The sequence below is a fragment of the Montipora foliosa genome, chromosome 7 (genome assembly GCF_036669935.1).
Source record: "Montipora foliosa isolate CH-2021 chromosome 7, ASM3666993v2, whole genome shotgun sequence".
Lineage (NCBI taxonomy): Eukaryota > Metazoa > Cnidaria > Anthozoa > Scleractinia > Acroporidae > Montipora > Montipora foliosa.
In genome coordinates, this window is record NC_090875.1 from 15409353 (window position 1) to 15436603 (window position 27251).

Sequence of the window (27251 nt, forward strand, 5' to 3'; positions counted from 1 at the left end):
ATGGGCTAGTCGTTTTCCGAAAAATCCGTTTGGAAAATGTGGATTACCTCCAGAGGTCGCTTTTCTTTCAGCTAATTAATTCTTGCTATGCTCGTCAAAATACAGCACAACTCGTATCAAAAAAAATACCCAGCGATACTGCAAACCAAAGCATCGAATAAGATATAGAGAATATTACATGGCCGCGCGGAGATACGAAATTTCTCTTCGAGTGTTGAAAAATATTTCACGAGTGAGCGCAGCGAACGAGTGAAATATTTTCCATCACGAGAAGAGAAAGGCATCGAAAGGAGGGCTTTTACTTCGTGTAGAAGACACACATGACGTAGAACAATAGAACAAAAATCGTGAAAAAATACCTAATCAGAATTCTAAATCTCTTAAGACCCCTAAAGCTTTTGTTACGTCATGTGCGTCTTCTACACGACGTAAAAGCAACTAGGAGCCCTTTTCATTTGTAACCATAGAAACAGTGATTTTTTCACGTGTAAAAATGACATGTTATCTTCACGTGTGAAGATATCATGTTTTTGCGCGATAGCTCACTTGGTATTTCATTGGTGTTTATATAATAAATATGCATATTCTTTTGTGGGGAAATGGAATAGACGATGCTTTGGCCGTTTGCCCCGCGTTCGAGCGAATTTGTGCAGAGAAATCTCCCATACTGTCATCGACTGACATGCCTGGTTTGATTAGACCTTTCACCTCATCCTATCAATCATAGTTAATCTAGGAATGAGTCAATGTAAACTATTGCTTTGAAATTATTAGTCATTCAGAAGGCGGTGGTGATTCATGGGAGTCCTCGGGTGATGAAGACGAGAACATGTTTGGATCTAAGGCCAAGGTTTGTTTTGCTTTGGGAAGAAACTATAATTGCATTTTATTCATAAATTTTTGGGTCTCCATTGCCTGAGAAACACTGTTCTTTTAGCTTCTACAACAAGTTAAAAAAAAAAAAACATGAAATGTTCATTTGAATATCTTCTCTCACAATACGGAAACGGTGAATATTTAGTTAGAGCTGAAAGCAACTGATGGCTTTTTTCTGTTTATAACATAAATATATATTTTTACAACAATTTACTTGAATTTACTTAAATATGATCGTTAAAGTGTATCTGGCTTCCCTTTTTTGTTTTTAGCGAACAGGTGGAAAACCGAGTCTACTCGCAGCTCTCAATAAGTCATCCAAGCCAGTCACTCGAGCCGGTTCAGATGTTTCAACGCAAAGTGCCAAATGTAAGTCTTGCTCTCTTAATCTAAGGTTATCTGTTTGGTGTTTTCAAGAAAGGTTAGGAATAATCGTGAAAAGCGTGGGTTGCCATTATTTTACCGATTATTTCCGAAATTAGGGCCGAATAGCATGTTCTTTGGTTAGGAGCACGAAGGGCATCAGCACTTCATCAGACCGTTCATCGGTGTTGTGCGCTCGATTTGCTCGTGTGTGTTTAAATTAAGGTAAAATGAATTGCGAATCTGTCATCAAAAACAGTAGAAATCATAATTTTGCTATCGTAGGTAATCTTGCCGTTACTGGTCAAAACGTTGGTGTTTTATACACTTCCGGATATCAGAATATCAATGATAATAATAATAATAATAATAATAATAATAATAATAATAATAGTAATACTACTAATACTAATACCAATACTACTACTACTAATAATAATATATGACCTGCTAATCACCTTTTCTCGCAGTCGGAGACTGAATTGCTAAGGGCGCAGCTCAACGAGGTCGGACTGAAGGAGCTGTGCAGCCGGCTATGCACTCGGTCCTGAACACGATCCATGTATGACCTCGGAGCACAGCACCTCAGCCAGATAAAACAGACTGGGAGTCGATTTTGCGGAGGGTGGAAAACCGGAGTGCCCTAGGATATTCTCGGTTTTCACGTGACGTCACGGCCGCCATGTTTGTGCCCCTAAACAAAGAAAAGGCGGCCATGTTTTTGTCCGGAGCCAATCCTCCGGGAATTGAACTGTACTGTTGTGCAAATGTTTTCTTTTGTTTTCGTTAAAAAAAAAAAAAAAAACCAACAATACCCTCGGATTAGTAAGACAGATATCGCCTGAAATTCAGCCCACATACGAACCAAGAATGCGATCCCGGGTCCGCAGAGGTGGGAGGCACGAGCGTTACCACGGGACCATCCTTACTCCCCCTTGTTTGTTTTTTTAACTAGCTTCAAGTCGAATTCCAGTCAAAACAGTTGCTGCAAAGACAGAGCCCATTCAAGGTCTGTAAACTAATTATCGTTAGAGCGGTTTTCAATTGAGTGTCGAAAGTAATTAGCTAATTACTTTGGTTTTGCATTACATCACTCAGTGATTGGTTCAAAGTTCTCACGCCATTTTTTTCAACCAATCAGACGAGAAACCAAAACCAATCGTGGCTCGCGCGTGCACATTTTCCCTCGCTTTGTGTCGGCTACTTGTAATTGCTTCGAGTTTTGATTGGTTTACTGGATTGTCTCCGTCCTTTTTGATTGGCCAAAGTATTTACTTGGGGTTTGGTTTTACGACACTCGATTGAAACTCGTTTTAATTAAACAAAATGCTGTTTGGACTTCCCCCTCCCCCACAGTCTTTTTCTCGGTCGCCTTGGATGACATAATAGACCTGTTTTAGCTTGTACGTTTTGTTTTCCTATTTCAGACCATGGGAATTTTTCTTTTGTTTTTTCATGCGTTATGCGTATATATGCACGTACAGAAGACAAGATTTGAAAGAAAGTATTCTCTAGAGTAATATCACGTAGTCTGAAATGGGAAAACAAAATTTACAAGCTAAAAATGTCAAACATTAAATAATACAGAGCTGTAAGCTCCCAAATATCCACCGAAACCTAACGCGACATTTCCTTTCGTTTTACACAAAGTGTATTCCCAACCCTTTACAAGGGCCTGAGTAAACGAAAGGAAATCCTGGGTATATCTGGTACAGAACTTAAAAAATTAACATTCATTTCAGAGAGTAACGACGGTTTGGTCTTTTGACACAGATATGGAGTATTTAGGTCTAAGCACCGATTTCAAGACGGTTATCCTTTTGTAGACTGTGTGGTAACAGAGCGTTTCACCCCCAGAGAGTTCGACCCTTGCACGTTCGCCCGACATATTTCGAGTTCGACCCTCAGTCGTTGTTATCATTTCAACAAATCAAGCGACACCAATATGTCGACGATTTTCCCACTTCAGAACTGAAAAGCAACACCGTGACTTAAAGTCAGAGTTGAAATAAAGAGTAAACGAGGTGATTAATTCAGCTTGGAGTACTTTTATCCGGATATAAATGCGTACTGCGTAGCCAGTTTTTTAATTATAGTCGATGTGAATTTAAAGGCAAACTTAAGGCGCTTTCCTTTTGTCAGGACTGGCCGGCCATACCCGTCAGGTTGCAAAGAAAATGCAACAATTTGAAGGAACAATTGCGAGATAATCCTTCGCATTCTTCTGGAGGAGTATATATCATCTTCAAAACGTTTTAATTTGAAAGCGTTGTAGAGTTAGTCCTTCCAAATGCCTGGTCTGGCCGGTCAGTTCTGTCAAATGGAAAACGTCCTTAATTACCGTCATGTTGCAGGATATTATTTACTTCTTACGCTTCAAGAAAACCATCTGGCATTTATTGTTTAATGCACATGAGACGGGGAGGGGGGGAGGACAGGGGGTCGAACTCGGAATGTGAGGAGCGAACTCGCCGGGAAGCGAAACGTTCGTAATTCGACTGTGTTAATAATTTAATAATTTCCACAGCTTAGCGAAAAGTAATCAGCGTGCAAAATGCCGTTCTCTTGTACGTCTCCCCAAAGTTTTTGGAGTGGAGTCGCTATTTCAGTAATCCTCACTTTTCACTTTTATCATCCTTTCAAAGCACTTTCAGAGCTCATAATTTATTCTGCGAGGAATTTGAACCAATCAAAACCAAATATTGTGAATGAAAGATAATTGCTCTAAAAAGTAATGTTTTGTTTGTTAACATTTTTGCATTCTTCTGTGGAGGGGTGGGGGGTAGTAGATTTGGCGAGGATTACGAGCTATTTTGCGTTGAGAATAGCGAAAAAAATTGTCGGAGCCTATTTAAAAACGGGAATATTTTCGACTTTTAAAGTTAAAACTTGCCGTTCAAGGTTATGTCCTCTAAGGTTGTTTTTGAAACCATATTTTTTTTCCTAGAACGCAAACTCTCTATTTCTGATAGCAGCAGCCAGTCACGTATTCCAGTCCGCGTCGCAGGAGAGTCCCAGTCTCCCTCTCCTGTCAAACAGCAAATTCCAGCTGAAACAAGTTCGACGAACAGTCCCGCCATCTCCCAGCAAAGTACACCCACCAGACGAAAACTACCTATCCCCGGTGGAGATAGGCAAGTTGTCAAGGAACCAATGTTAACCAAGAAAGAGGAAAGACAAGCTCAGTCAATGCCATGGGAGAAAGCCAACGACGAAGATTCAGAGGTGTGTGTGTGTGGTTTTTTAATTAGAGAAAGAAGACAATAAATGCCCTGCTATCTTCTTTTGTTCGTCAATCAGTATTTTTTAAGTCATTAGAACAAGGCTTATTGTTTTTGTTTTGGGGGAGCGACTTGTTCATTCATAGCAATTCTCTTTTTAGGACGCCTTATCTGATACAGACGTCTTAGCAGCCTTAAGTGGTGGGAGTACAAAGGTTTGTTCGTACTGCGATTTTCATAATTCTGCGGAATCTCACGTTCAAGTGCTAAGCGCCAAACTGCTTTTTTACTTGCATGAATCAAATTTCCGAAAATAGCCGAGAAGTTCGACTCTGCCTCCGGAAAGTGAAATGAAATTTTGTGTAGATCACTGCTCGAATACCATTATGATATAGGTTCTTCAGTGGGAAGATTCGTACAAATTCCCCCTAACGGCGTCGAGTTCAAATAAAGGAATGTATCGTGGGAACCAAAGATGCTGATTGGTATGTTATGATTTCGGCATCCGTGGTTTCGGGTCAACTCTCGGCTTGGCGTCGGATGTTTCATTCATGGAAGCCAAAACGCGGTTTGGCCGATGGCGCTTGAAGATGAGATTCAGCAGAATTACGCAAATCGTAGTTGAAAGACTGTCCGAATAAATAGCTATCAGTTTTTTAGTTATTGTCTAGTTTACAAAGCACAGTTGTAGTACAGTTAGCAGGGTCCGAAATTGCGCCTTCCTGGTCGCCAATGCGACTGAAAATTGAGTACTGGCGACCAGAATTTCACAACTTCCCAGTGGGCGACCTACTATTAAATTCAGAGCCGTTTGCCAACAAGGGGTCTTCCTTTTTATCCTGCCAATGTTTTTGAAATAAAAATGATAGGGGTTTTTCCGTTAACTACCTCCTTAAAGGAAACCTCTACTAAAACAAGAATACAACTTCAAAATAGTTATCATAATGTTTATAATCAAAATTGTTCAAACGTTTTCCAATGGAATCGTTTGTATCCGAAATAAATAAATTTCAGAAACGCTTGTTTTGGTTTTCAAATTTCCTGGGCGCCGCCATCTTGAATAATTGTGACGTTTTATGGTTGCTCTTTTGTATTTGCACAAAGAGCATTTGTTTTAAAACAATAGGGCAACCATGACACGTTACAATTATTCAAAATGGCGGCGCCCAGGAAATTTGAAAACCAAAACAAGCGTTTTTGAAATTCATTTATTTCAGATACAAACGATTCCATTGGAAAACTTTATGTTAACTATTTTAGAGATATATTCCTGTTTTAGTGGAGGTTCCCTTTAACTACCTCCTTCTCATAAAATACGTATTGCGGGCGAAAAAACTGCGACTCAGTAAAGAGATTTGAGGGACTGGTGCGAGGAATGTAGCACGGTAACAACATGGCGGCTCGTTTGCGACAGAACGTGACTGGTGTTTCCGTGGATGAAATTTTCAACAAAGGGGCAGATGGATTTCTTAATTACTTTCGAGGTCGGGTACATTTTCTCTCCAAAATGTCTGCGTTCGAAAGCGAAAAATAATGCTTGACACATACACAAGACCGGGTGGTCGTTGCTTTCTGGAGTCCATAAAAAAGTTCAAAACGTGCATTTTCAGGCGAAAGTTTTCGGCGACCACAATTTACCATCTGGCGACTGAAAATTTTTATCTAGTCGCCAGTTGGCGCTCATATGAAAAGTTAATGTCGGACCCCGGTTAGTGAGACTAGATGCGTGGCTTTAGTAGTGAAATGTCTCCAGTTCCAAGATTATCCGACACTTACATTCGTTCTCATGTTTTGTTTTTTTTTTGTATGGTGTTCCATCCCTGCCAAGACTCAAGTCTCCGAACCTTTCAACATTACCGGATTCAACGTTCTGTCAACTTTACAATTGAATCACATCATTCAGCTCGACATTCGAACATTGTTATATATATGTAGCAAGCGAAGATTACCGGTGTACTTTTAGGGATTTAAAGAATATTTTATCGTTTAATAGGAGTCCATGAGTACGAGCCGCCCTATGCACTATATCCTTGAGTTTTTTTTTTAACCTTTGCGCGTATCCTTCTATTTTTAAAACTAACCCTTCAGCAAGGAGACTCGCATTTACATCAATTTGCACAATTTACATAGATTGTTTTGTGCAATTTTTGTCTTTGTTCGACTATAACTTTATTCTGATTGGCCATTCTAAAGCCTCATTTACACTAGCAAGTTTTCCTTGACAAGTTTTCCTTGGCAGTGTAAATCGAAAAATATGACATTTTTTTCTTTGACGAGTGTCCTTGTTCAAAAACTGGCATGCTAGTTTTTGAACAAGGACACCTGTCACGGACGATATTTGCTAGTGTAAATTACTTGTGACGTGCACTTGTCAAGGAAAACTTGTCATATTTTCCATTTACACTACCAAGAAAAACCTGTCAAGGAAAAACCTTTCAAGGAAAACTTGCTAGTGTAAAATGTAATTCCCTTGTTTTGCACCGCGCTTATCATAATGCGCATAACATTGCGACTTCGGAGATGGCGGGGTTTCACGCCGGCCATCTGAAGAAAGGCAACAAAGGCCGCTTTTGCTGTTCAAGAGCTTTAAAAGCAATCATGATAGTTCTTCTTGGTTAAGAAGGTGTTGTTTTGGAACTCGCCCTAGTCCTTTCGCAGAAAATGACCCTTTGCCATCCACTTATCATCTTGTTGCGAAGAAACGAGCACGGTGACCCCCCATTTTAAATGGTTTTATTTACTCGTAATAGGTACACGGAAAACATATTTTAATCACTTTACTTAAAGATTATAGCCCGGTCAAACAAGCAGGTTCAAGTTTTCAGTAATATTCAGTAGCGTTTGCTAAATGACAAAAATTGTTCCGGTTGATCTAGTTTCGACTGCTTCTCGCGAAATTCGGTGAAAAAAACACTTAGAATAAAGTGCATAAGGTGCGAAAACAAGCGCGGTGGCCCCATCTTTTTATTGCATTTTTGAGGGAGGCAGTGTGGCCCAGTGGTTAGGGCGCTTGCCTTGAGATCCGGAGATCCCGGGTTCAAGACCCGCTCTGACCACTCGTTGAATTTGATCCTGGTAGTCCCTGGTTCAACTTCCCAGCCGCACTTGTAAATAGCCAACTGGTTTGCCTCCAGCCAGTTGGGATTCTTAACAGTTGTTGTTATTGTTCTGTTCTGTTGTTTCGTTGTGTTTCATTGGCCCTGAAAAGCCCCTATGGGGAGCGGTCAATTAAGTATGTATTGTATTGTATTGTACGTGTCCGGTATATGAATATCAATTGTGGCAAGTTTGAAAAAAATCTGGATAGTACGTCATTACCGTAAAGATTGCGAGCAGAGCCGAAGAACTCGTGGCGTTCTAAAAATAGAAAGATACGCGTAAAGGTTGACTCAGGGCATCTATGGGAGAAGCAAGCTCCAACTCATGGGTTCCTGACGCGTTTAACCATTTCGGCTCTGAAAATAAGATGTCGAATGAATTTTTGCCGGAAGTATTATCTGAAACAAGCCTCGATTCATTTCTTCGAGCCGGACAAGGTTAAAGAACATGAGTGAATAACTATATGACCATTTTTTAAATTCCTTTTTTCGTTTCAATCCATTTTCATCCTAACCATCTGCAATAAATAAACTAAATGCAGTTAACAAAGTTCAAATGAATAAAGAGCCTCCTTATTCGTATCTTTTCGACTTCAAAAGTTTTTTTTCTCTTAGACATATCTCTTTAATCGTATTAACAGTGAGTGGCTTTCGTGTTTTAGTTGAAAAAACCACAAGCGGGCATTACTCCTCAAGAAAAACAGCAAGGTATGCAATTAATGACTTTGCTATGTATACTGTGTGTGATCTTGGCAAAGGAATGAGCGAATCTTCCGTTCAGAGAGGTCTGCAAATGTGCGCCGAAAAACCCAACATAATGAAACCATTTTGGCCAATCACAACAGACGCAAACCATCAAATGAACCAATCATGACGCAATGGAGACATGTGTAGTCGAGGCTACGCGCGGGAAAACACTTGGTTGGCTGAGCGCTAAAGCAATCGCTAGAATACTTTTGACCGTCCATTGACAGTCTGTTGCTATCATTTATACAGCGACTGTTTCAGTAACTGAGGACGGAAAACAGTGAACAGGAATGGAAACGAAGAAACGCGCGCAGTTATAGATGATTTTCTAAGGCCCGTTTCAAACGTCGAACTTTTCATGTACCGAACTGAAACATAGCAAGAGAAAATAGGGCTTACACGGAGGGAAGTGCTCGATCCAGCCCTGATCCATATCTGAATGCTTAGTTTTCTGAGAAATTCATAGACAAAAGGCACTCTTGATGCACTATTGCAGGTCGCCATGCTGTCTAGCTCACGTCATGTCGTAGTGGAAGCTTAGGGGAGCCGTATCTAAAAAAAGCGTTCATGAAAGACAAATCCCGACGTTCTCTCGAAATATCCCTCTTTGTTCTTTTATTTTTCTCTTGCCACGTCAATTTCGGACATAATTTTAGCGTACGATCTAATGTGTAACCGGAAGTAGGACGTTTCGACGAAATTGCTGCCGTAGAATGCGAGAAGCCCACTTCCGGTTCAGCCTGTCGGTTATAAAGTGAGTAAGTATTTTAAATGGCTCGCCTTCTTCTAGTGGTCTTAAATACCATTGTTGGGCAAATAAAATAGCAACTGATTGACTTTCTCATTATTCCATAACGATTGATCTGTAGTTTATCGATTTGACTGTTCATGAATTTATCTTATTCACAGACAGCAAACTCGACTTCAGCTTGACTTCAAGTGATGGCGAAGAGAATGATGACGAAGACTTGTCTTTCAGTGAGCCTCCACTTGATGGTGAGGACGATGAACCGCTGACCAGACCAAGCTCTGGGTTCACACCTAGTCCACAACCGCTGACATCCACACAAAAGCCACCAGAAAAGAACAACGGCGAAAAAGCGGTAGAAAAGAAAGATCAAGGTGACATTCAAATTTGCTTCTTTTGAATCAACCTAATTCAGGGCTCGAAATTAACGAAAAAATCCAGTTGCATTTTGCGATAAGATACCAAAATTTAGTCGCAATTTCGCAAATTTTAGTCGCAAAATCGCCGCGCTGCATTGTGTTGTCAGCGGTTTAGCAGAAAAATATGAGCCCGTAGTACTTGTGTGTAAAGAAACTGCTGAAAATGGCGAATGATCGAAGGAATGGAGCTGTGCACGTAACATCGCAGCTAAATTACCATACAATTACGCTACCTTCAGAGAAAATTCACAACGAGAAACAAAATAATTTTGTCATTTATTTGTTTATTTTAGCAAAAGTAGCAGCAAAGTGGCAACTGCTAACCCTTTTGTTTCGAAAGAACGAAGGTGTCAACAAGTCGCAAATTTGCGACTTCTCCAGATATTTTAGTCGCAAAGGGAAAAATTTAGTCGCAAATGCGACCGTATTGGGCGCAATTTCGAGCCCTGCCTATTTCTGAATTTCACGGCTTTGATGGGGGAGTAAAGCGTATAAATATGGCTTTATCAAATGAGCTAATGAAAGCTACATTTTTGCGGGAAAAAACGTGGCGGTGTTGTGTTCCTTGCATGAGAATGATTTTGCATAAAGCACAAGCAATCCCTTGTCCGGCTGGCAACTTGTTTGCAGATAGACCAATCGGAGGCGTTGTGTCCGTAAGGTACAATCTGATTGGCCATAATTTGGCGGGACCCGTGTTCTATATTTAGATCATACAGTAAACAGATGGGCCAAGGCTAAATTAGAGAGATACAGGGGGTAACGGCCTTCCGTCAACGCTTAGTAATGGATTATAATGCTTGTAATGCTCGGTAATGCTTGATGGATGTAGTATTCGTTGATCCCGGGCGCACAGAGATGCCGATATGGAAGATAAATATTTTTTCTGGTCTTTAACACAGTGGAGCTGTGTCCTGTACCCTTCTCAATGAAGTAAGAGGTATAAGGCTTTCTGACGTCTGGAGACCACACTGTAACGTTACTATCAAAACCAGTAGAGTGGTAAAATTGCCGTTGGAAATTTGAATCCGAAGCGGTTCGATTCTAAACACGTGATCTTAAACAAATTGTCATGTGATCCGAGAAATGATGTCACGTGATCCAAAAAAAGTGTTTCTTGTTGAATGCCATGACCGCCAACGCGCTTTGCACGAACCACGTGACAATTTTTTTATTTCATGTGACGACTTCTTTTGCGGATCACGTGATAAGTTTTTTTGGAGCCCACATTTAAAAATTCTAACGGCTGATTTACCACTCTACAGATTTTGATAGTATTATGCCATGCAATCGCCATCGCGTGCCAGTTTCGAGTATTGGACTACCTTTGTGGTAGTTTTTTTGTGTATGGAAGAAACAGAACACACAAGAAATTGATTGCCCTTGAAAAAGTTGTCGTCAGATGTAATGGTTTACATCTGACGTCACGGCAGCCATGTTGGTGTATGGAACAATGCAGTAAAATGTGTTTTGGGAATTTGACTCTATTGTTATGCAAAACTTGTGAGGCCATTTTCTATTGTTTTGTACACCAACATGGCCGTCTCATCACGTGGATGCAAACCAAGAATAGTACGACCAAAAATATATGCACAATTTCCCTTTCAGGTCCTCCGAAGCTCGAGATCCGTCTCGGCAGCTCGGTGAGTTCTGTATCCGATCCCGATGTAAGTGGGATGTCAGATTCAGAGTCTGCAAAGAGACTAAAACAAGTGAAAGCCGCTAAACCGGACGAGAATGCTACACCTGCTGATGAAAATCAGAGCGACGGTAGGAAATTGATAAATCCTAGCCTCCTAGAATCGTTGTCGAAAGTGTTAAGGGACGGACACAACCGTTGTAATCTGTTTTAACAAAAGTTCATTACCCAAGAGTACGAATCAGGTATCAGGTTTTTCCCCATTAGCGTCAGAAAAGCATTCATTCAAGCATTCATTCATGTAAATGATATTCAGTGAAACACCTGGAACAGAAATGATGAAGAAAGGCAGTGCCTTTTGAAATATTGACCTTTTTTTAATGTATTCCTTCACCGTTATATCAGCCTTGCTCTTTTTAGCTTTGTTTGAATTGGTTACAACATTGAGTTAGCCGATTTGGTCTATTGTTTAAGGAAATAGTCAAAACAATTGTACACGGACAGTACCCACCATACATCGAAAAAGGTGGTGGTATCTTCTTGTATCCCATCCCTCCCACCTCAAAAGATGGTCTCTTGGTTGTATAAGCCCCTCTCTATCAAGGGTAAGCACTGACGAAAAGATTCAAACCTCGCTATGCTGACTTCCTATGGATGCAAGCTTCATGCAGACAGATTATTAATGCCTCATTTATTTCCAGTATTCATGTCAATAATTTTTGTCCGTGAGGTTCGTCAGGTAGATGGTGTCTTGTATACCACCCCTACACTTGTTTTTAAAAATAGACTCGTTTTTCTTGCTGATGGGGACTAGGCCGATTTGGGCATATCTCACTCTTGCGTAATGGACTCTTGGTTTCAAACAAACATTTGAATGAACTTCCCAGAAAATTAAGTCATAATTATTTCGCTTCGTCTATCAGTGGAAACTCTCGAAAACTAAAGATAGAAATGTGAACGCATAACTGGTTCCTACGACTCTCCAGTGCGAAGATTGTTTACATGACTCAGTAACACGAAGAGAGATAGCTTTGGGTTTTTCAACGATATACCGGGTTCACATGTTCATAGGTTTGTTTTACATCTCATAGCATGATGTTTAGATTTTCAATTACAAACTCTGTTTTGATGAGCCACTCTACCTTACTGTGTAAATAGTTCACCCTAAAGTCAAAATAGATACTTTTCGTTTCTGAGGAAACGAAACAAAAACGCGACGATTTTGAGACGCGGACGCAACCGGAAGAGAGCTGTTTTTTCTTTTAACTTGTCTTCACACAACCACATTTACACTGCTAAGTATTTATTCTCCATTATAGATGAAAACTTTAAGAATCTGAGAGGCACTACTGTCGTGGGATTCGAAATCTTCTCTTCTCCAGTTGTCGTCTACGTCTCGTAAAACGCCCCGTGCTGAAGCTTCTTGCAAGAGAACTGAAGCAACGCCGACGGCGACGGCAACAAGAACGTCCTATTTTAATATGAATTCGCGTTATTGCGTAGTTAATGCATCGAGATGGTTACGAAACTCGACAGGTTCCTTTGTTTCATGTTTTTGTCCTCATTTTTGGCCTTGACCCTGCAGAAAACACACCTTTTCTCGAGAAGATACCCAATCAAATCCTTCGAATAAATTATGCGCAACTAATTTGCAAACTCGTGCGAAGCGAAAACAAAAGATTGTTCAGGGTCACGGTCGATTCAACATCGATTGCCAACATTGTTCTCGCTCTTGAAAGTTTTAAGGTTTCATAACCAGTCTCTTGATTAACTCTGGTTATTGTAAACACTTCGTGACTATTTCAACCTTTTTATTATGATAAGGGTGTGGTAGAAAATCCATGCAGCCGACTGTAAGCGCGGGAAAACGCTTTTGCCTCTGATTGGCTGAGAATATGTGCGGGAAATTTTGTAAGCCAATCACCAAGCATGGTAATACAAAACTGACCAATCGCAACCGCTCCAACTTAAAACCTTTTTTTCTTTTAATATGTCTTTTTTTCTGAAGAAGAAGAGGAAGAAGAAGAAGAAGAAGAAGAAGAAGAAGAAGAAGAAGAAGAAGAAGAAGAAGAGTCTGCCTGGGATACTTCGGATGAGGTGAGCATTGGTAGTGGTTTCTTAAGCTTTACAAGCTTAGTTTTCGGAAAACTAAGCGTCCTATTGCTGACCATCAGGCAAAAATTTCCCTAGAGGACGGGAGAATTCTAGGCGGACGGGAGCCCATCACCCGGAGCGTGCAACTTAACTATTTTCGTGCAACGGCGTTTTCACAAGTAAGGTTATTTTTAGATTGAATTTCCCGCTAATGAGACTCCCACAGGAGCCCGATGACCAATTACGAGAAATTAAGCTGACGTCATAGGGTCACCGAACCGTAACTGCCTTTGTTTTTTGATCTAATTCGCGGGAAGGGCTAGTCTAAAAATAAACCTACTTGTGAAAACGCCGTTTCACAGACGCTGTATGGAAGTTGCACGCTCCAGGATGGGCTCCTGAGGCGGATTATTCGGTTAATTTAGTTGGTAATCCTCCCAGTGCTAACGCTCCCCAAAAACAAGTTCTTGCGGTTCGGTGTTTTAAATTCAATTCGGTGAGTAACTGAATAATTGCTCCCGCTTTAAGTACTTACAGTTGTAATATACAGTCAGTAGGGCAGAAGAAATCTCGATTTGCTTGATTAGGGGCCGCATGGAATCGGTGGGTAATGATGACGTTTTCTATTGTTCTTGCCCGCAAGTAAGAGTTGATTAGGATGACGTAAACAGAAAATTCCCAAAGGGAGTTTGAATTGTGACATCACAATGAACAGGGGTAGCGGTTAATCAAAAATAGCTATTTGGGGGTGCAGAGTATTATGAAAAAGAGCGCGTGGTTTGTTATTTTGTGTCAGTCGCATCACATCGTGTGTGTTTGCTGGCTTCATTCTGCGCAGCATCTGATTTTAAGGTAAAAAAGACTGAACTTTTCATGTGTTGTTTAGGTGTACTTTCTTTAGAAAGCATTATTATTTGACCACGAAGCATAAGGTTCGTGTTTATTATATATGCAAAACACGAGTTTAAAAGTCTGAAAGCCCGAAACTCCCGCGCTGCATATTAATTCAGCCGCGTATACACGCATTGCATTAAACTAGTGAGTATTTGACGTCATTTTCTCTCCGATCCAGCCCTCTCAAGAATTTAAAGTTAGTAATGGCGGACCATTAAACAGGAAAATTTCAGTTAAAATAAACAGATGTCTTTTTGAAATCAAGGCTTAAAATTTCGATCAGTTACTGTTTAGTTAACATAGTTTTGAAATTTAAAGAAAAATAAAAACTGTTTTTTTTTGTCACTACTAACAGATGACACACGCTTCTCCGACTATTTTAGTTCAGATTTACACCATATCCAACCAAATGTTGGCCGACCATGTTGCACCGTATAGCCCGAAGAGGTTAGAGGGAAGGAACTGATGTAGGGAACTTGGAAATCAGTGAAGCATCCCGTGTAGGAAAATCTTTGTTTACATTCTTTATCTCATTAGCACAAGGTTATCGTTTTCTAATCAGTCAGCCGAGGTTAAAGTACTGATTGCTGAAAGTCATAATGAGGTATCTCTGAGAATTTGAACCCGATATACGAGATACAGCCGACTCCCGATAAGTCGAACCCTCGCTAATTCGAACCTCGCGCTAACTCGAACCAACATTTCAGGAGCAGGCGTGGCTCAGTTGGCTAGTGCGCGGCTTTTCGAGCAAGAGGTCCCCGGTTCGGTCCGTGTATATCTATAGCTTTAAATATCCGTAAAACGGAGCACTGACAGAGGGAGGGGGACAAAGGGCGCACCGTTGGCTTCCAATGATACCAGTTTCGTAACTGAAGGAACTACCGACGTTAAATAAAGTGCTTTTACTTCCCTTCCCTTCCCTTCCCTTTACTTTACTTTACTTTACTTTACTAAAATCGATTTTCCCTGGATTTTCGTCAAACATTTATTGCAATGTTACCTTCGGTAACTCGAACCTACCGCTAACTCGAAGCAATTTTCGTTTCCCTTCAGGTCATTTGCTATATACAGGGTTCGTACGCGTCTTGAAAACCCTTGAATTTTGAGAGTGCATTTTCAGGGCCTTGAAAATCTCTGCTCTTCATTCCAGTTTTTTTTTATGACCTGCATTTTTAATCTTTGAAAACTTCAGTGAAAATAATCAGCCACTCAAGTCATGTCACACAAACGCGACGAGCCGTGGGGTCGAAAGTGGTTACCAGTGCCTTTGCATTATTTTCACCCATGCACGTCTTGGAAAACGAGTGAAGAATTGTACTGTCGGACTATTTGCATGAAATTCTTCGACGTAAAAAGAAGAGGTCCTTGAAATGTCAAAATTTGGCCCTTGAAAGTCCTTGAAAAGTCCTTGAATTTTTGGTCAGAAAAAGTGTACGAACCCCGTAAATAATATATTTTTACCCTTGATAACTCGAACCACGTCCGTCAGTATATGAGAAATAAAAAAAAGCAGTGTGCTGCAACTGACTATCTCTCTGTAGCAGTAGCCCGACGTTGTTCGCAGTACCTGGACTTTAATAGAACCTTAAAGGGGCTAGGTCACGCTATTTTAGGTAATTTTGTTAATTATGAGCTCTAAACGTCAAATTGGCAGAGCAAGAGTCTTTCATTCGCAAAAGCACGGCCACATAGCAACTGAGAATGATTTTCCAGCTTTGTAAATGAAATTTTGATATAAACTGATATAAATTTGATAGAAGGAGGGCCGACGTTTTTCAAATTTACCCAAATTCAATCCATTTCAATCCTCTCCAGTTTGGCTTCCCTGTGTTTTGTTAGAGATCTTCTCTAGTTTTGAACAGTTATTTTGATATTTTAGTTAATTCTAGGACCATTCCATCAGTGCCGAAATTGCCCTAAATTGCGTGACCTAGCCCCTTTAATACTTTACTTCTCCCACCGCTTTGCTTTGTCTTGTTTCATTTTTATAATACGTTACGTTACGTTCTGATTTCTAAAGTAATTTAGAAATGAACTGTTCCATCTTCACTTGATTGAAATGTGTACTGTATGAATAGAAAAACAGTAAACACCGTTTTTTCCTCATTTCCGGACCTTTGTTTTCAACTCCCGATAACTCGAACCTTTTTCAATTTTACTTGAAAGTTCGAGTTATCGGTAGTGGACTGTAATCTCTGAGCAATGATACTTTGAAAATTCGAAATTTTACAAAGAATATATGGGATCATTAACGCCTTGGCCATCCAAGAACTTATCAGTTTTTGATGCCTAATAGAGCGGTTTTTTGCTTTGGTTTTGCATTACTTCACTTAGTGATTGGTTCAAAGTTCTCGCGCCACTTTTTCAACCTATCAGAACTCAAACCAAAACCAACCATGTCTCACGCGTACACATTTTCCCGCGCTTTGTGTCGGCTACGTGTAATTGCTTTGAGTTTTGATTGGTTTACTGGATTGTCTCCGTCCTTTTTGATTGGCCAAAGTGATTACTTTGGTTTTGGTTTTACGATACTCGATTGAAACTTGAAGTCAATTTGTAAATAGCATCATGCCTTCAGTGAGCACATTCGTATGTTATTGCCGCAAAATGAAAACAATGACGTCAGCAAAGATTTCCCTACTCTATTACCTCTGGAATGAAAATATCATCTTAAACTGCCATCATTTTCGCAGGATATTTTGCCCTCCGATGGCCCCGACACCACTAAAGGTAGTAGCCTATTTGGTACAAGAAGTCCACTTCCCAGTGTCACGGCAAGCGACACAAAACCTAAGGCTTCACCGATTAAGGCTGAGGCGAACGAGAGCGACTCGGAAGCCACAGAAACGGAGAGCGAATGGGAGAAAGAAAGAGCTCAGAAAAAGGCCCAAAAAGACGAAGAATTAGAAAAGGTTAGAAACAGCGCAAACTTTGAGAAAAACTTCCGCTGTTAGAGTACACCTAGACTCAAATGTTTCGTCAACAATATTAATCTCCCCAACAAAAGACAACTTGCTTTACCTTTCTTACCTCAAAAATTCGCTTTTTATCTGCGGAGCAAGACGCGCTAAGTTATCAAACTAGCAGTAATTTGGACCCACGACCGTGATGTAAGAGGCATTGGGCTATTATCGATTTAACGTCACAAACTGCTTTACAATGCAAAATTTCTTTGAAAAGAGGAATGCAAGGCAGTTTGTGCCGTAAAATCGAGAATAGACTCATGGCTCTCACATCACGGTCGTGGGTCCAAATTACTGCTAGTTATGCAACGTTTACGTGGCTTGCACAGAAAAAGCGAAATTCTGGGCAACAATGGTGGCATATGTTTGCTTTGGATGGGGACATTTATACCAGGAACGAAAAATATTTAAGTTTAGGTGCACTTTCATATATGTAATCGCAACAAGAATTCGTAAGTATAAGTATAAGTTGGATTCAGTTTCTTCGAAAGTTGATTAATGCTTATATGCAATTAATGTTTAAGGACGGTGCCCACTATTGTTATTGCGCATACGTTCTGCGCATCTCGAGATACACGGGTGTCCTATCGGTGATGCTTACAAATACAGTGATATTTTTTTTCGCGGTTTAAAACTATGCGGAGAAAATAGATCTTAGTAAGTACTCTTGGTATCCAAAAAGAAAATTGGGGGTAACCATGCATTTTTGAGAGATAATTAAGCTTCAATTTGAGAAAGAACGCCATACATTGCTTTGTATTTTAAAGCTTTTTACAAGTATTATTCATCCATTATCTTTGAAAAATTCGTGGTTACCCCCAATTTTCTTTTTGGATTTCAATAACACTTGTTAATCATAAATCGGAACAAAAATATCTTTGAATTAGTAGGCACCGTCCTTAAGGTGTTTAAACGGATGGGTAAAAAAAGTTTGCATTCGTAATGAAAAAAGGTCCAGCTTTAGCTGCACTTTGACTAGGAGCGTACAGCTTCAATGTATTTGTTGAACGGCGTTTTTACGGACTAAAGTACTGTTAGATTGATTTTCGCGTGAAAACAGACCTTTCCAGCTAATCACAAGTCTTGCATGAGGACTTATTACCCATGGTATTGACAGTGATCACTCATGATAGCCAAATCTTATTAAGAACGCGTCTAAAAATGGGCAACAGCTCCCGGGATTGGTCCAGAAGACAATGGACACAAATAACGATACAAAAGAAACAATGGACCTTAACTCTAAAAGCAATAGAGCTGCGTCCTAAAGGGATCCAATGATATTAGAAGTTGTAAAGAGCTGCGTCCTATCTCCTAAAAATAGGTTGATTTGTGAAAATGCCGTTACGTTACATAGGTAAAGGGTAAAGTCTGCTACGAACCTAGAAGGCCCATCAGGCCGGCGCTTGTCTCCGGTTTCTGTAGCATGAAGCGACTAGGAGTATTTCTACTCTACCCTGGATGGGATGCCAGTTCATCGCAGGGTTACCCCCAGCATTAATTCGCCGGTACCCATTTATACACCTGGGTGGAGAGAGGCACCGTGAGAGTAAAGTGTCTTGCCCGAGAACACAACACAATGTCCCCGGCCAGAACCCAACTCCGGGCCACTCGATCCGGAGTCGAGCGCACTAACCATGAGGCTACCGTGCCTCCCACCATGGACCGGCGTAGTATTGGAGTTGTAGGCTCCTAGTTGTGGGCTCTTGTTCTCGCTCATCCCTTTTTATTGTTTATTTGACAAACGTTTTGCGTTTTTTTTTTTTAAACAAGGAGAAAGAAAAACAAAGATTGCTGCAGTGGGAGAAGGAAAATAGAGAGAAGGATGAAGCCCTTGCAAGAGAACTGAAAGCAGAAATGGAATTGGAAATGGAAATGGAAAGAAAAGAAAAAGAAGAAGAGGAAAGGATGAGGAAAGAGGAGGAAGAGAACGAAAGGCAGAGAAGAGAAGAAGAGAAACGAGAAAGAGAGAGACAAGAAGAAGACAGGAGAAAGGAAGAAGAACGAAGGAAACGTGAAAGAGAAAGAGAAGAACGACAGAAAGAGGAAGAATTAGAAAGCAAGTTGCGGCAGAAAGAAGAGGAGAGAATTCAGCTAGAACGGAAACAAGAAGACGAACGTCGAAAGCGCGAAGAAGAGTTACAGAGGCTCAAAGAAATACAAGAAGAGGAGATAAGGACCTTGGAACGGCAAAAAGAACAAGAGCTCGAGAGGCAAATGCGGATGAAAGAGGAGGAGGTGGAGAGACAGAAGCGAGAGTATGAAGAGAGGCTAGAACAAGAACGGATCGCCGTAGAGGAACGGCGCGCCAGAGAGGAAGAAGAACGGATTCAGAGGCAGCGGACGGCAGATGAAGAAGCGGAGCAATTGCTGGATGCTTATCGACGGAAACAGGAAGAACTGTTAGAGAAAGAAAGACGGTTTGAAGAGGAGATGGCTCGGCGTGAACGAGAGCTGGAAGAGAGGACCCGCAGCGGCTCCGAGATACAGAGGGTTCCTGTGCAAGAGGTCATTACGATTGCACAGGGAGATCAATCTTACTCTGCCACATCCATCGGAGACGTTGATCGTTTACAAGAGCAAGTGAGTGTAAGCCGGTGTTGTTTTCGGTCTTCAGGTGCCTGACAGTTAAAACATATCAGCCATGAAGCGATACTGAATTTTCGGTGGAGAAATATGTTATTACCAATTTCGAGCTTAAAAATGGTAATTTAGAACACCTCGTGGTAGCTCCTTTAAGTCGGTTTAAATTCGTTAAACGAGGAATTACCTGTATCAGACAAAAAAAAGAGGATTGTACAAAATTTTCACTCGTGAATTTGCGCGGCCTGGAATCCTTAGGAGATATAAGGCGTGATTGCTGTCATCATTTTGTTAGCGAACGGGACTTTGGACGTGATGCCCAACAAGTTTGCCGAGCAGAAAGGTCTCTGATGAGTCCCTTGGTCGGGATGAAACGAGCTTCGTAAGACTAACCACGAACAATGTATTTTCACAAGTAACTGTCAACTTTTTTGTCGATTGTATAAATCCCCGAAAAGGGAAAACTATACAGAAAAACTCTCTTTAAGCGAAGCGGCAAATGGTAGCTTCCTCTTGTCATAGAGCGGTTTTCAATTGAGTGTCGAAAGTAATTAGATAATTACTTTGGTTTAAGATTACTTCACTCAGTGATTGGTTCAAATTTCTCGCGCTAAGTTTTCCAGCTAATCAGAAGTGAAACCAAAAACCAAAAAAAAATTTCCCGCGCTTTGTGTCGGCTACGTGTAATTACCTCGAGTTTTGATTGGTTTACTCGATTGTCTCCGTCTTTTTTGATTGGCCAAAGTAATTACTTTGGTTTTGGTTTTACGACACTCGATTGGAACTCGCTCTAAAAGCTCCACAAATGTCTTAGTGAAAAATTGAGGTAGCTTTAATGGGATTCGAACTCATGACCTCTGCTATGGCAGTGCAATCATTGCTCTGCCAACTTGAGGCTATGAAGTCACTCATCATAATTAAGGAAAGTACAATCGTCCGGGTGAGTGTAGTCCTGAGAAGGACTGTTGGCATTGACAGACGTTGTTGTCCTTTTGATCCCTTGAGGTCCCTTTTGATAATTTCACGTCGTTATGCAGAAGACCGCAAAAAGTTTTGCAAGCATCCGTGCTGCACGTGCAGCACGATTATTTATGCTCTTTTAACCAATGGTATATCATTGTTTTGTGGAGTTGTTGTCGCCATCGCCGGCGTCATTTCTTAAACTCCCTACTATCTCATATCCAACGCGCGCTCGTGAAATAATTGTTAATTATCATGCTTTTGATGCCGCCTTCATGAGAGGAGCAGTGTGGTTAAATATTTTGCTTTTATGGCCAATACAGGCCTGTCGTTTCCCTTTCACTTAAACGCAGTGCTAATCTCTCGAACATTAGGATAACGTGAAGGTATTTTTCTAAATGACATTTTCGGAGCTCTGAGCTCGCTAATGTAACTTTTTACCTTGACACTGCTAGGCCGAGCTTGAGGAGTGGAAGAGGATGTACGAGACGAACGTAGCTAAGGAAAAGGAAGCTTTGGAAGACACTGTGAGGAAGAGAATGGAAGAGGAACGCAAGGCTGAGGCTGCTGCTCTAAAGCTGCGGAAGATTCAACAGGAGGAAGGATTGGCTCGCATGGAGGGAGCCCTACGGCACCGGCGACAAGGAGAAGAGGTGATGGAGGCCGAAAAGAAGCTTCAGAGACTGGAGGCAGAGGAGCAGGCTCTTAAAACCAAGAAAGGTAGCGTATTTATTTTGAAGACGTTCTCGCCTTTGAAAGATCACATTCATTTTTTTTTCTTTTTCAATAGCTTGATTGGGTTTGACTTCCAAAAAAAAAAAAAGAAACACACAACAATAGCACTTAATACGATAATACGAAGACCTTAAAGGGCGGGTGCGAACGGGACGCGAGGTCCCATGCGAGGCACTTCCCTATAAAAATAGTAAGAGCGATCGATTATTGCTGTAAGAAATCCTTTTAAAATTAATGTATGCTAACTACGTCGCCGTTTTGGAAAAGCCCCCATGCAACATATAACCACTTTTTTTCTTTCTTTCTATTTTGTTGTAAACTTTTCCTCCTCCTTTGCGATTTAATACAGTACTGCTTAACAAACTGCGGGTATCTTTGTATTGTTTAAACAATGGCTTGTTTGTTTGACCTGCTATTGAACGACACCTGCATTTAAATAAATTAGCATCTTTAAGAGTCTGTTTATGAATTTCACGGATGAATAGACAAAACTCGGTTTACGCTTTTAGGGAATCTTAGTGTGGTATAAGCAACGTACACTGGACGTAAAATCTAAGAAATGGTATTTGCAGATCGCGAAACTCATTTGATTCATAAGATAAGCCAGTGTAGTTTTTAAAACGTTAACAAAACTATACGGCTTTTGTGGAAGACGTCTTTTGCGGCTCTTTCATCGACCGCCTTGATGGAGTCCAAAATCACACCACAGAACTTTGTTTTGGGAAAATGTACTTCTTTAGTTAGATCTTCCCAGCCGTTGTTAATTAAGGTAAGCAACCTTTTTTGGGTAGTAATATCCTTAGGTCTGTAGATTGAGGTAATTTAGTTTAAAGCTCTACAGTTCACATATTTCAAAACGTCTAGAGCTAAGAATAATTAAGGTCCAGTTTCAGTGGATGTACTTTCTTTAATTGAGCTCTGGCAATTGCTTTGTGAGCTTTTTTCCTGGGAAGGATGCGATATAAGTGAAGTAGGAGTTGTGGTTTATCTTAATTTTGTAAATACGTTTTCTTGTTTTTTGGTTTTCTTAAATGGAGAAAAATGTGGAGGTTGAATTTTGTCCACTCAAGCGAAAACTGGTAAACAATTACTCCACGCTGGATACAGTTAATGCGTTTTTGTTGCTTTTAATTAAAGAATGCCATTTCCTCGTGGACGTAATACTTTTGAATGCTTACGTTACATCGGTAAACTAACATGTTTTCTTTAAACTCGATTGTAATTTGTCGGAGAACTTTCTTAGAAGGCTCGCCGGTTACTATAAAAAAAAAAAATAATGGTCTTGATTTGAAGCAAACAAGGACTGAGTGGGTTTCATTTCAATGTGCTTAAGTTTCACACTGCCCTATTGGCTGAAACACGTAGCGTACATTCTAAGGCAATCAGAGCTGGTTAAGGCAAAATCAATTATAACTTGAGCGCACGCCTTTTTCCCTTATGGCCGATTGGACGTTTTCGCTTGTTTACGATTGGCTTATTTGAATGTGTGTAGGTAATATAATTTTTGTTTTTGTCAACGACATCCAATCTGAAACTGTTTTGAACGGAAGAGACTCTAGAGTCGTCGTTGAACGTATGTATACCTCTTACTAAAGGAGAACGATAGTTCTGTTAAGTTACGGCTGGGTTTTTCCCACTTCAGTTGATGGGCTTCGTGAAAAGCACGTACGATATTAATAGAACTGGGAAAGAAAGAGAGCCCACGAGGTTACAATATATTTATAATATCTTCTGGTAATTAAATCATTGAACAGGGAGAGTAAAAACTAGTAAATCAAAAGGGTTATGGTGTGGAAAATAGCCCGCCAAATTGACCAATTCTGACGCTCATTTTATGTAGGCCGGAGAAATTTCGCTTTAAGTTGTTCACGACTGGTACCCGTTTTGCCTTGTTTTACCTAAAAGAGTTAGATTGTTAAGGTGACAGGATTTTAAAAAATTACTTTCTGTATATTAATTCCAGCCTAGTAACTCTAATATATTTATTCACCTGCCAGGAGGTCCGAAAAAGGGATAACTGTGCCCGAGGTGTTGGATACCGCCTGAGGCCCTAGTCTGAGGGTGGTACTCTAGGCAGAGGGCAAAGTTTCTCCAAATACGGCCAGACTGACCTATAGGCTGGTGGATAACATTCTTATCTTTTTCTGAATCCTGACGAGATGCTCGGCTAGCAAGAATACCTAAATAATCTAGGGCTGTAATCGCGGCAAGATTCTTGAGGAATTTTTTTAGAGTAGGTAGTGTAGAAAACTGGGGTTTAGCAAATGAATAAGGAGCGACATCTTTCTTAACGTAATAAAAATAAGTATCGTAACGGGTTGAGGAATAATTGCAATACTATCCACAACGCATAGCGCCCGCTATAAGCGGGTCGGATGAGAAAATCCCGCTCGCTCTCAGAACCAATCACCATTCAGACTGCAGGATATGTTGACGCACTACAAACGAAGAAATTTTACCATCCTGTTGAACTTTGTTTGCGGTATTTTCTGTTCTTATGAAGTCATCACATTTTGTTTTGTATTTTTTTTCTTTTCAGTAAGGAATGATCATTTTTCTTTTCGCATTTAGAATTAGAACAACAATACGTGAAGGAACTGGAAGCCCAAAGAAGCCGCTTGGATCAAGAGGCAAGCGCCAAACTGGCTGAACTAAACAACAGGTAAAGACGTTTCTTCGTGTAGGTTTTTATTGTTAACTGTCCGGATGAAAAAGGTTTTGCGATTGAAAGTGAAAGATTTCATTCCATACTGAGCCTTCGGTGTTTGTCAATAGTGAGCTTAAGCATTGACGACGACGACAACTACGAGAATGCCACAAAACAATGGGTTGAATTAGCAAAAACAGGGAGTTTAAGATCTGCGACGCGACGGTAACGAAAACGTCATTTAAAATTGCAAGTTCAGGTTTATTAAACTTTTTCGTCATTATGCCGGCTTGCCAAACTTCTAAAAACTAGTGTAAATTTTTAAGGAACTGAATTAGGAGGTGCGGTATTGAATCTACGACAGAAAATTCACATTCGCTGTCTTTTGTTCACGTTCTCCGTAAAACTTGAGAATTGGTCATTTCACGTCGCAGATTTGCCAAAAACGTGAAAGAAATGAACAAAAACTAAAAATGCACGTGCAGAACGTGCAAAGCTATTGTTTTTGCTCATTAAATATGCAAAATTTGTGACGTTTTCGTTGCCGTCGCGTCGTAGATCTTAAACTCCCTAACAATAGTTCTGCACGCCCTGCACGTGCGTCTCACATTTCGATACATTTTTTTGCGGTTCTCGTCCTGACAACAGGGAATTTAAGAAACGGCGATGGCTACGACTACGACATCGAAGAGCATAAATAATCGTGTTGCACGTGCAGCACGGATTTTAGCAAGTATGTTTGCGGTCCTCTGCTTAACGACGACGTGAAATCAACAAATTTGAGGTTTTGACGACAACGTAAGCATTCAACAGAGAATCTTTCATTCTCTATTTTTACTTTGAAACCACTCGTACCAATTTATTTTTGGAATACTTCGCCCACTTTGTAGGACGTGAACGGGACTGAATAGTCGCGAAAGACTTATGATAGAGCCAAGTTATATTTTGTGGGGACGTTTTGGTCGACGTCGGCGTTTCAGATCTTAAAGGCTGGTTTTCACTAGCGACGGAGTCGGATTCGTAATCAGAAACGCAGAGCGTTGAAAACTGTCGGAGTCGGAAGCAGAACACCCATTCCGCTTATGACTCGGTCGCTTATGATCCAGTGAAAACTGTATTGTCGGAGTCGGAAGCAGAAGCGAAAGACTAAACCAATCACGATGATCGCTTCCAAGCATTGTGATTGGTTGGTTCTTCCGCTTCTGCTTCCGACTCCGACAATCTAGTTTTCAGTGGATCATAAGTGACGGAGTCATAAGCGGAGTCGAAAGAAAATGGGAACGTTCTGATTCTTCCGATTCCGTCGAGCTCATGACTCCGCTTACGACTCCGATCTTTGATTTTCACTAAGTCATAAGCGCTCTTACTTACGACTCCGACTCCGACTCCGACTCCGTCGCTAAGTGAAAACCAGCCTTAAAAGGGGGCTTAAGCACGCGCGTTTTCGAGACGCGGACTGAAACCGGAAGAGGACATTTCCCGTCCCAGGGGCCCGTTTCTCGAACGTCCCGATAACTTTTCGGGCCCGAAAAGTCATGTGTGAAACTGCCAACCGCTTGTTTTGGAAAGCTGATCTTTTAACATGTTTTTAAGATAACATAAAGATAAATTACTGTGAAGTTTGACGGCTTAAATCCTCTCCGTTCTTAAGATACAAAGGGAATTGTGACAATGGTCCGTAAAGTTTCGGGACGTTCGAGAAACGGGTCCCAGGACAGTGGTGTCTCCCAGATTTTCATACGAATCATCTCTAGTGGAGAGAAAATACTTGGCAATGTAAATGTGTTTTGTGTGAAGACAAGTCAAAAGGGAAAACAGCTCACTTCCGGTTGTCGTCCGCGTCGCAAAAACGCGCGTGCTTAAGCTCACTGATGTCCCCATTAGGGAGCTTAAGCACGCGCGTTTTTGAGACGCGGACGACGACCGGAAGTGGGCTGTTTTCCCTTTTAGCTTGTCTTCACAACCACATTAACATTGCAAAGTATCTTTTCTCCATTAGAGATGATTAGTATAAAAATCTGTGAGACACCACTGCCCTGGCACGCGAAATGTTCTCTTCCGGTTGCCGTCCGCGTCTCAAAAACGTGCATGCTTAAGCTCCCTAATGTTACTTGTAGGACGCAAGCATCTAACGATGAATTTTCACATTTCTCTCAAAAATCCACACCGTTCATACCAATTTTGTTCCTGTAATGTTGATACACACTTTCCATGCCAAACGACTTGGATTAACCCCGAAATTATTACGATGACGGGAAATGATATTTTTAGGTAACGTTCTTGTATCCCTCGTCGTCGCCCTTGGTTAAGCTCTCTGACAATGCGGCGAGTCCTTTACGTAACTTAGCGTGCATCTAAGCGAATCGAATCTTAATCGAAACCAAAGGAAACGTCTGCATGACAATACACCTTACTCCAAAATGGCCGCCATTTTAGTGTTCTTTTGTTTCGTAGCAAATTGGCCCTTTAGGCCTTGCTTTCAAACGTAAAATTCAAAAGAATACTTAACCTTGAACGAAACCAACAGGCCCAAATTGCACTCAAATATAAAAATACTAAAATGGCGGCCATTTTGGAATAAGGTGTACAGGAGGTTTTCACGTGACGTCTTTCCAGCCATGTTGGTGGACGAAAACAAAAGACCTCTCATTAGTTTCTTTTGTTCGTCCACCAGAAGTCGTATATTTATCTATTGTTATCGGTGTCCCTAGAGGTTGGTTGAGAACGTCCTATAAAGCTTAATTCCAGAATCATTATTTTTGCACAGCAATATGACTGTCGTGAAATATGAAGGAAATAAAACTGTTGGTCAAAATCGAGATCTAGGGTATTGAAGCCTTATTGCCGTTACAGAACTTGAATGGGTCAATTAATTGCTCGTATCAAAATCGCTCCTGGAGTGTTATACTTTTGGCAACTTCTTGCCTGCTTGTCACGCAGGAGTCGTCAAGCTGAGCTCGAACAAAAATCTCGCCAAATTCTCGAGGAACGTAACCAACTGAGTGCCAGTTTTGAAGCAGCCCGCCAAAGGACCACAGAACTGAATCAGCCGCCAGAAGTGTCTCTACTGTCCCCGGACAAACGACACATTGCGGTCAGCTTGGAAATTGGCGACCGTGATAATGAGGAAAAAATCAGGTAGGGTGATTGCGTGACGGTAAGTTGGCTTTGCTTGTAACGCAACCCAATCCTTAAACTTAGTTTGGTTGTAGCTTAAGTTCAACTGCAACAACTCCTTGACTTTTGCGCCTCTTAGTTTCAATAAAA

The 27251-nt window shown here is 40.9% G+C and overlaps 1 protein-coding gene across 5 annotated transcripts in view; it reads left to right on the forward strand.

Moving 5' to 3' along the window:
- Nucleotides 1-27251, forward strand: part of LOC138010807 (trichohyalin-like) — an 82968-nt gene that overhangs the window by 9071 nt on the left and 46646 nt on the right. For 2 of the 5 annotated variants that reach the window (XM_068857784.1, XM_068857787.1), the window contains exons 8-21: nucleotides 775-850; nucleotides 1149-1245; nucleotides 2195-2248; nucleotides 4187-4464; nucleotides 4622-4675; nucleotides 8221-8266; nucleotides 9215-9427; nucleotides 11081-11242; nucleotides 13120-13208; nucleotides 16793-17011; nucleotides 18833-19642; nucleotides 21058-21322; nucleotides 23909-23999; nucleotides 26925-27122. In XM_068857784.1, coding sequence (XP_068713885.1) covers nucleotides 775-850; nucleotides 1149-1245; nucleotides 2195-2248; nucleotides 4187-4464; nucleotides 4622-4675; nucleotides 8221-8266; nucleotides 9215-9427; nucleotides 11081-11242; nucleotides 13120-13208; nucleotides 16793-17011; nucleotides 18833-19642; nucleotides 21058-21322; nucleotides 23909-23999; nucleotides 26925-27122 — 2652 coding nt within the window. The remainder of the gene's footprint in view (nucleotides 1-774; nucleotides 851-1148; nucleotides 1246-2194; nucleotides 2249-4186; nucleotides 4465-4621; nucleotides 4676-8220; nucleotides 8267-9214; nucleotides 9428-11080; nucleotides 11243-13119; nucleotides 13209-16792; nucleotides 17012-18832; nucleotides 19643-21057; nucleotides 21323-23908; nucleotides 24000-26924; nucleotides 27123-27251) is intronic. The other 3 variants (XM_068857785.1, XM_068857786.1, XM_068857788.1) reach the window with 3 other exon arrangements.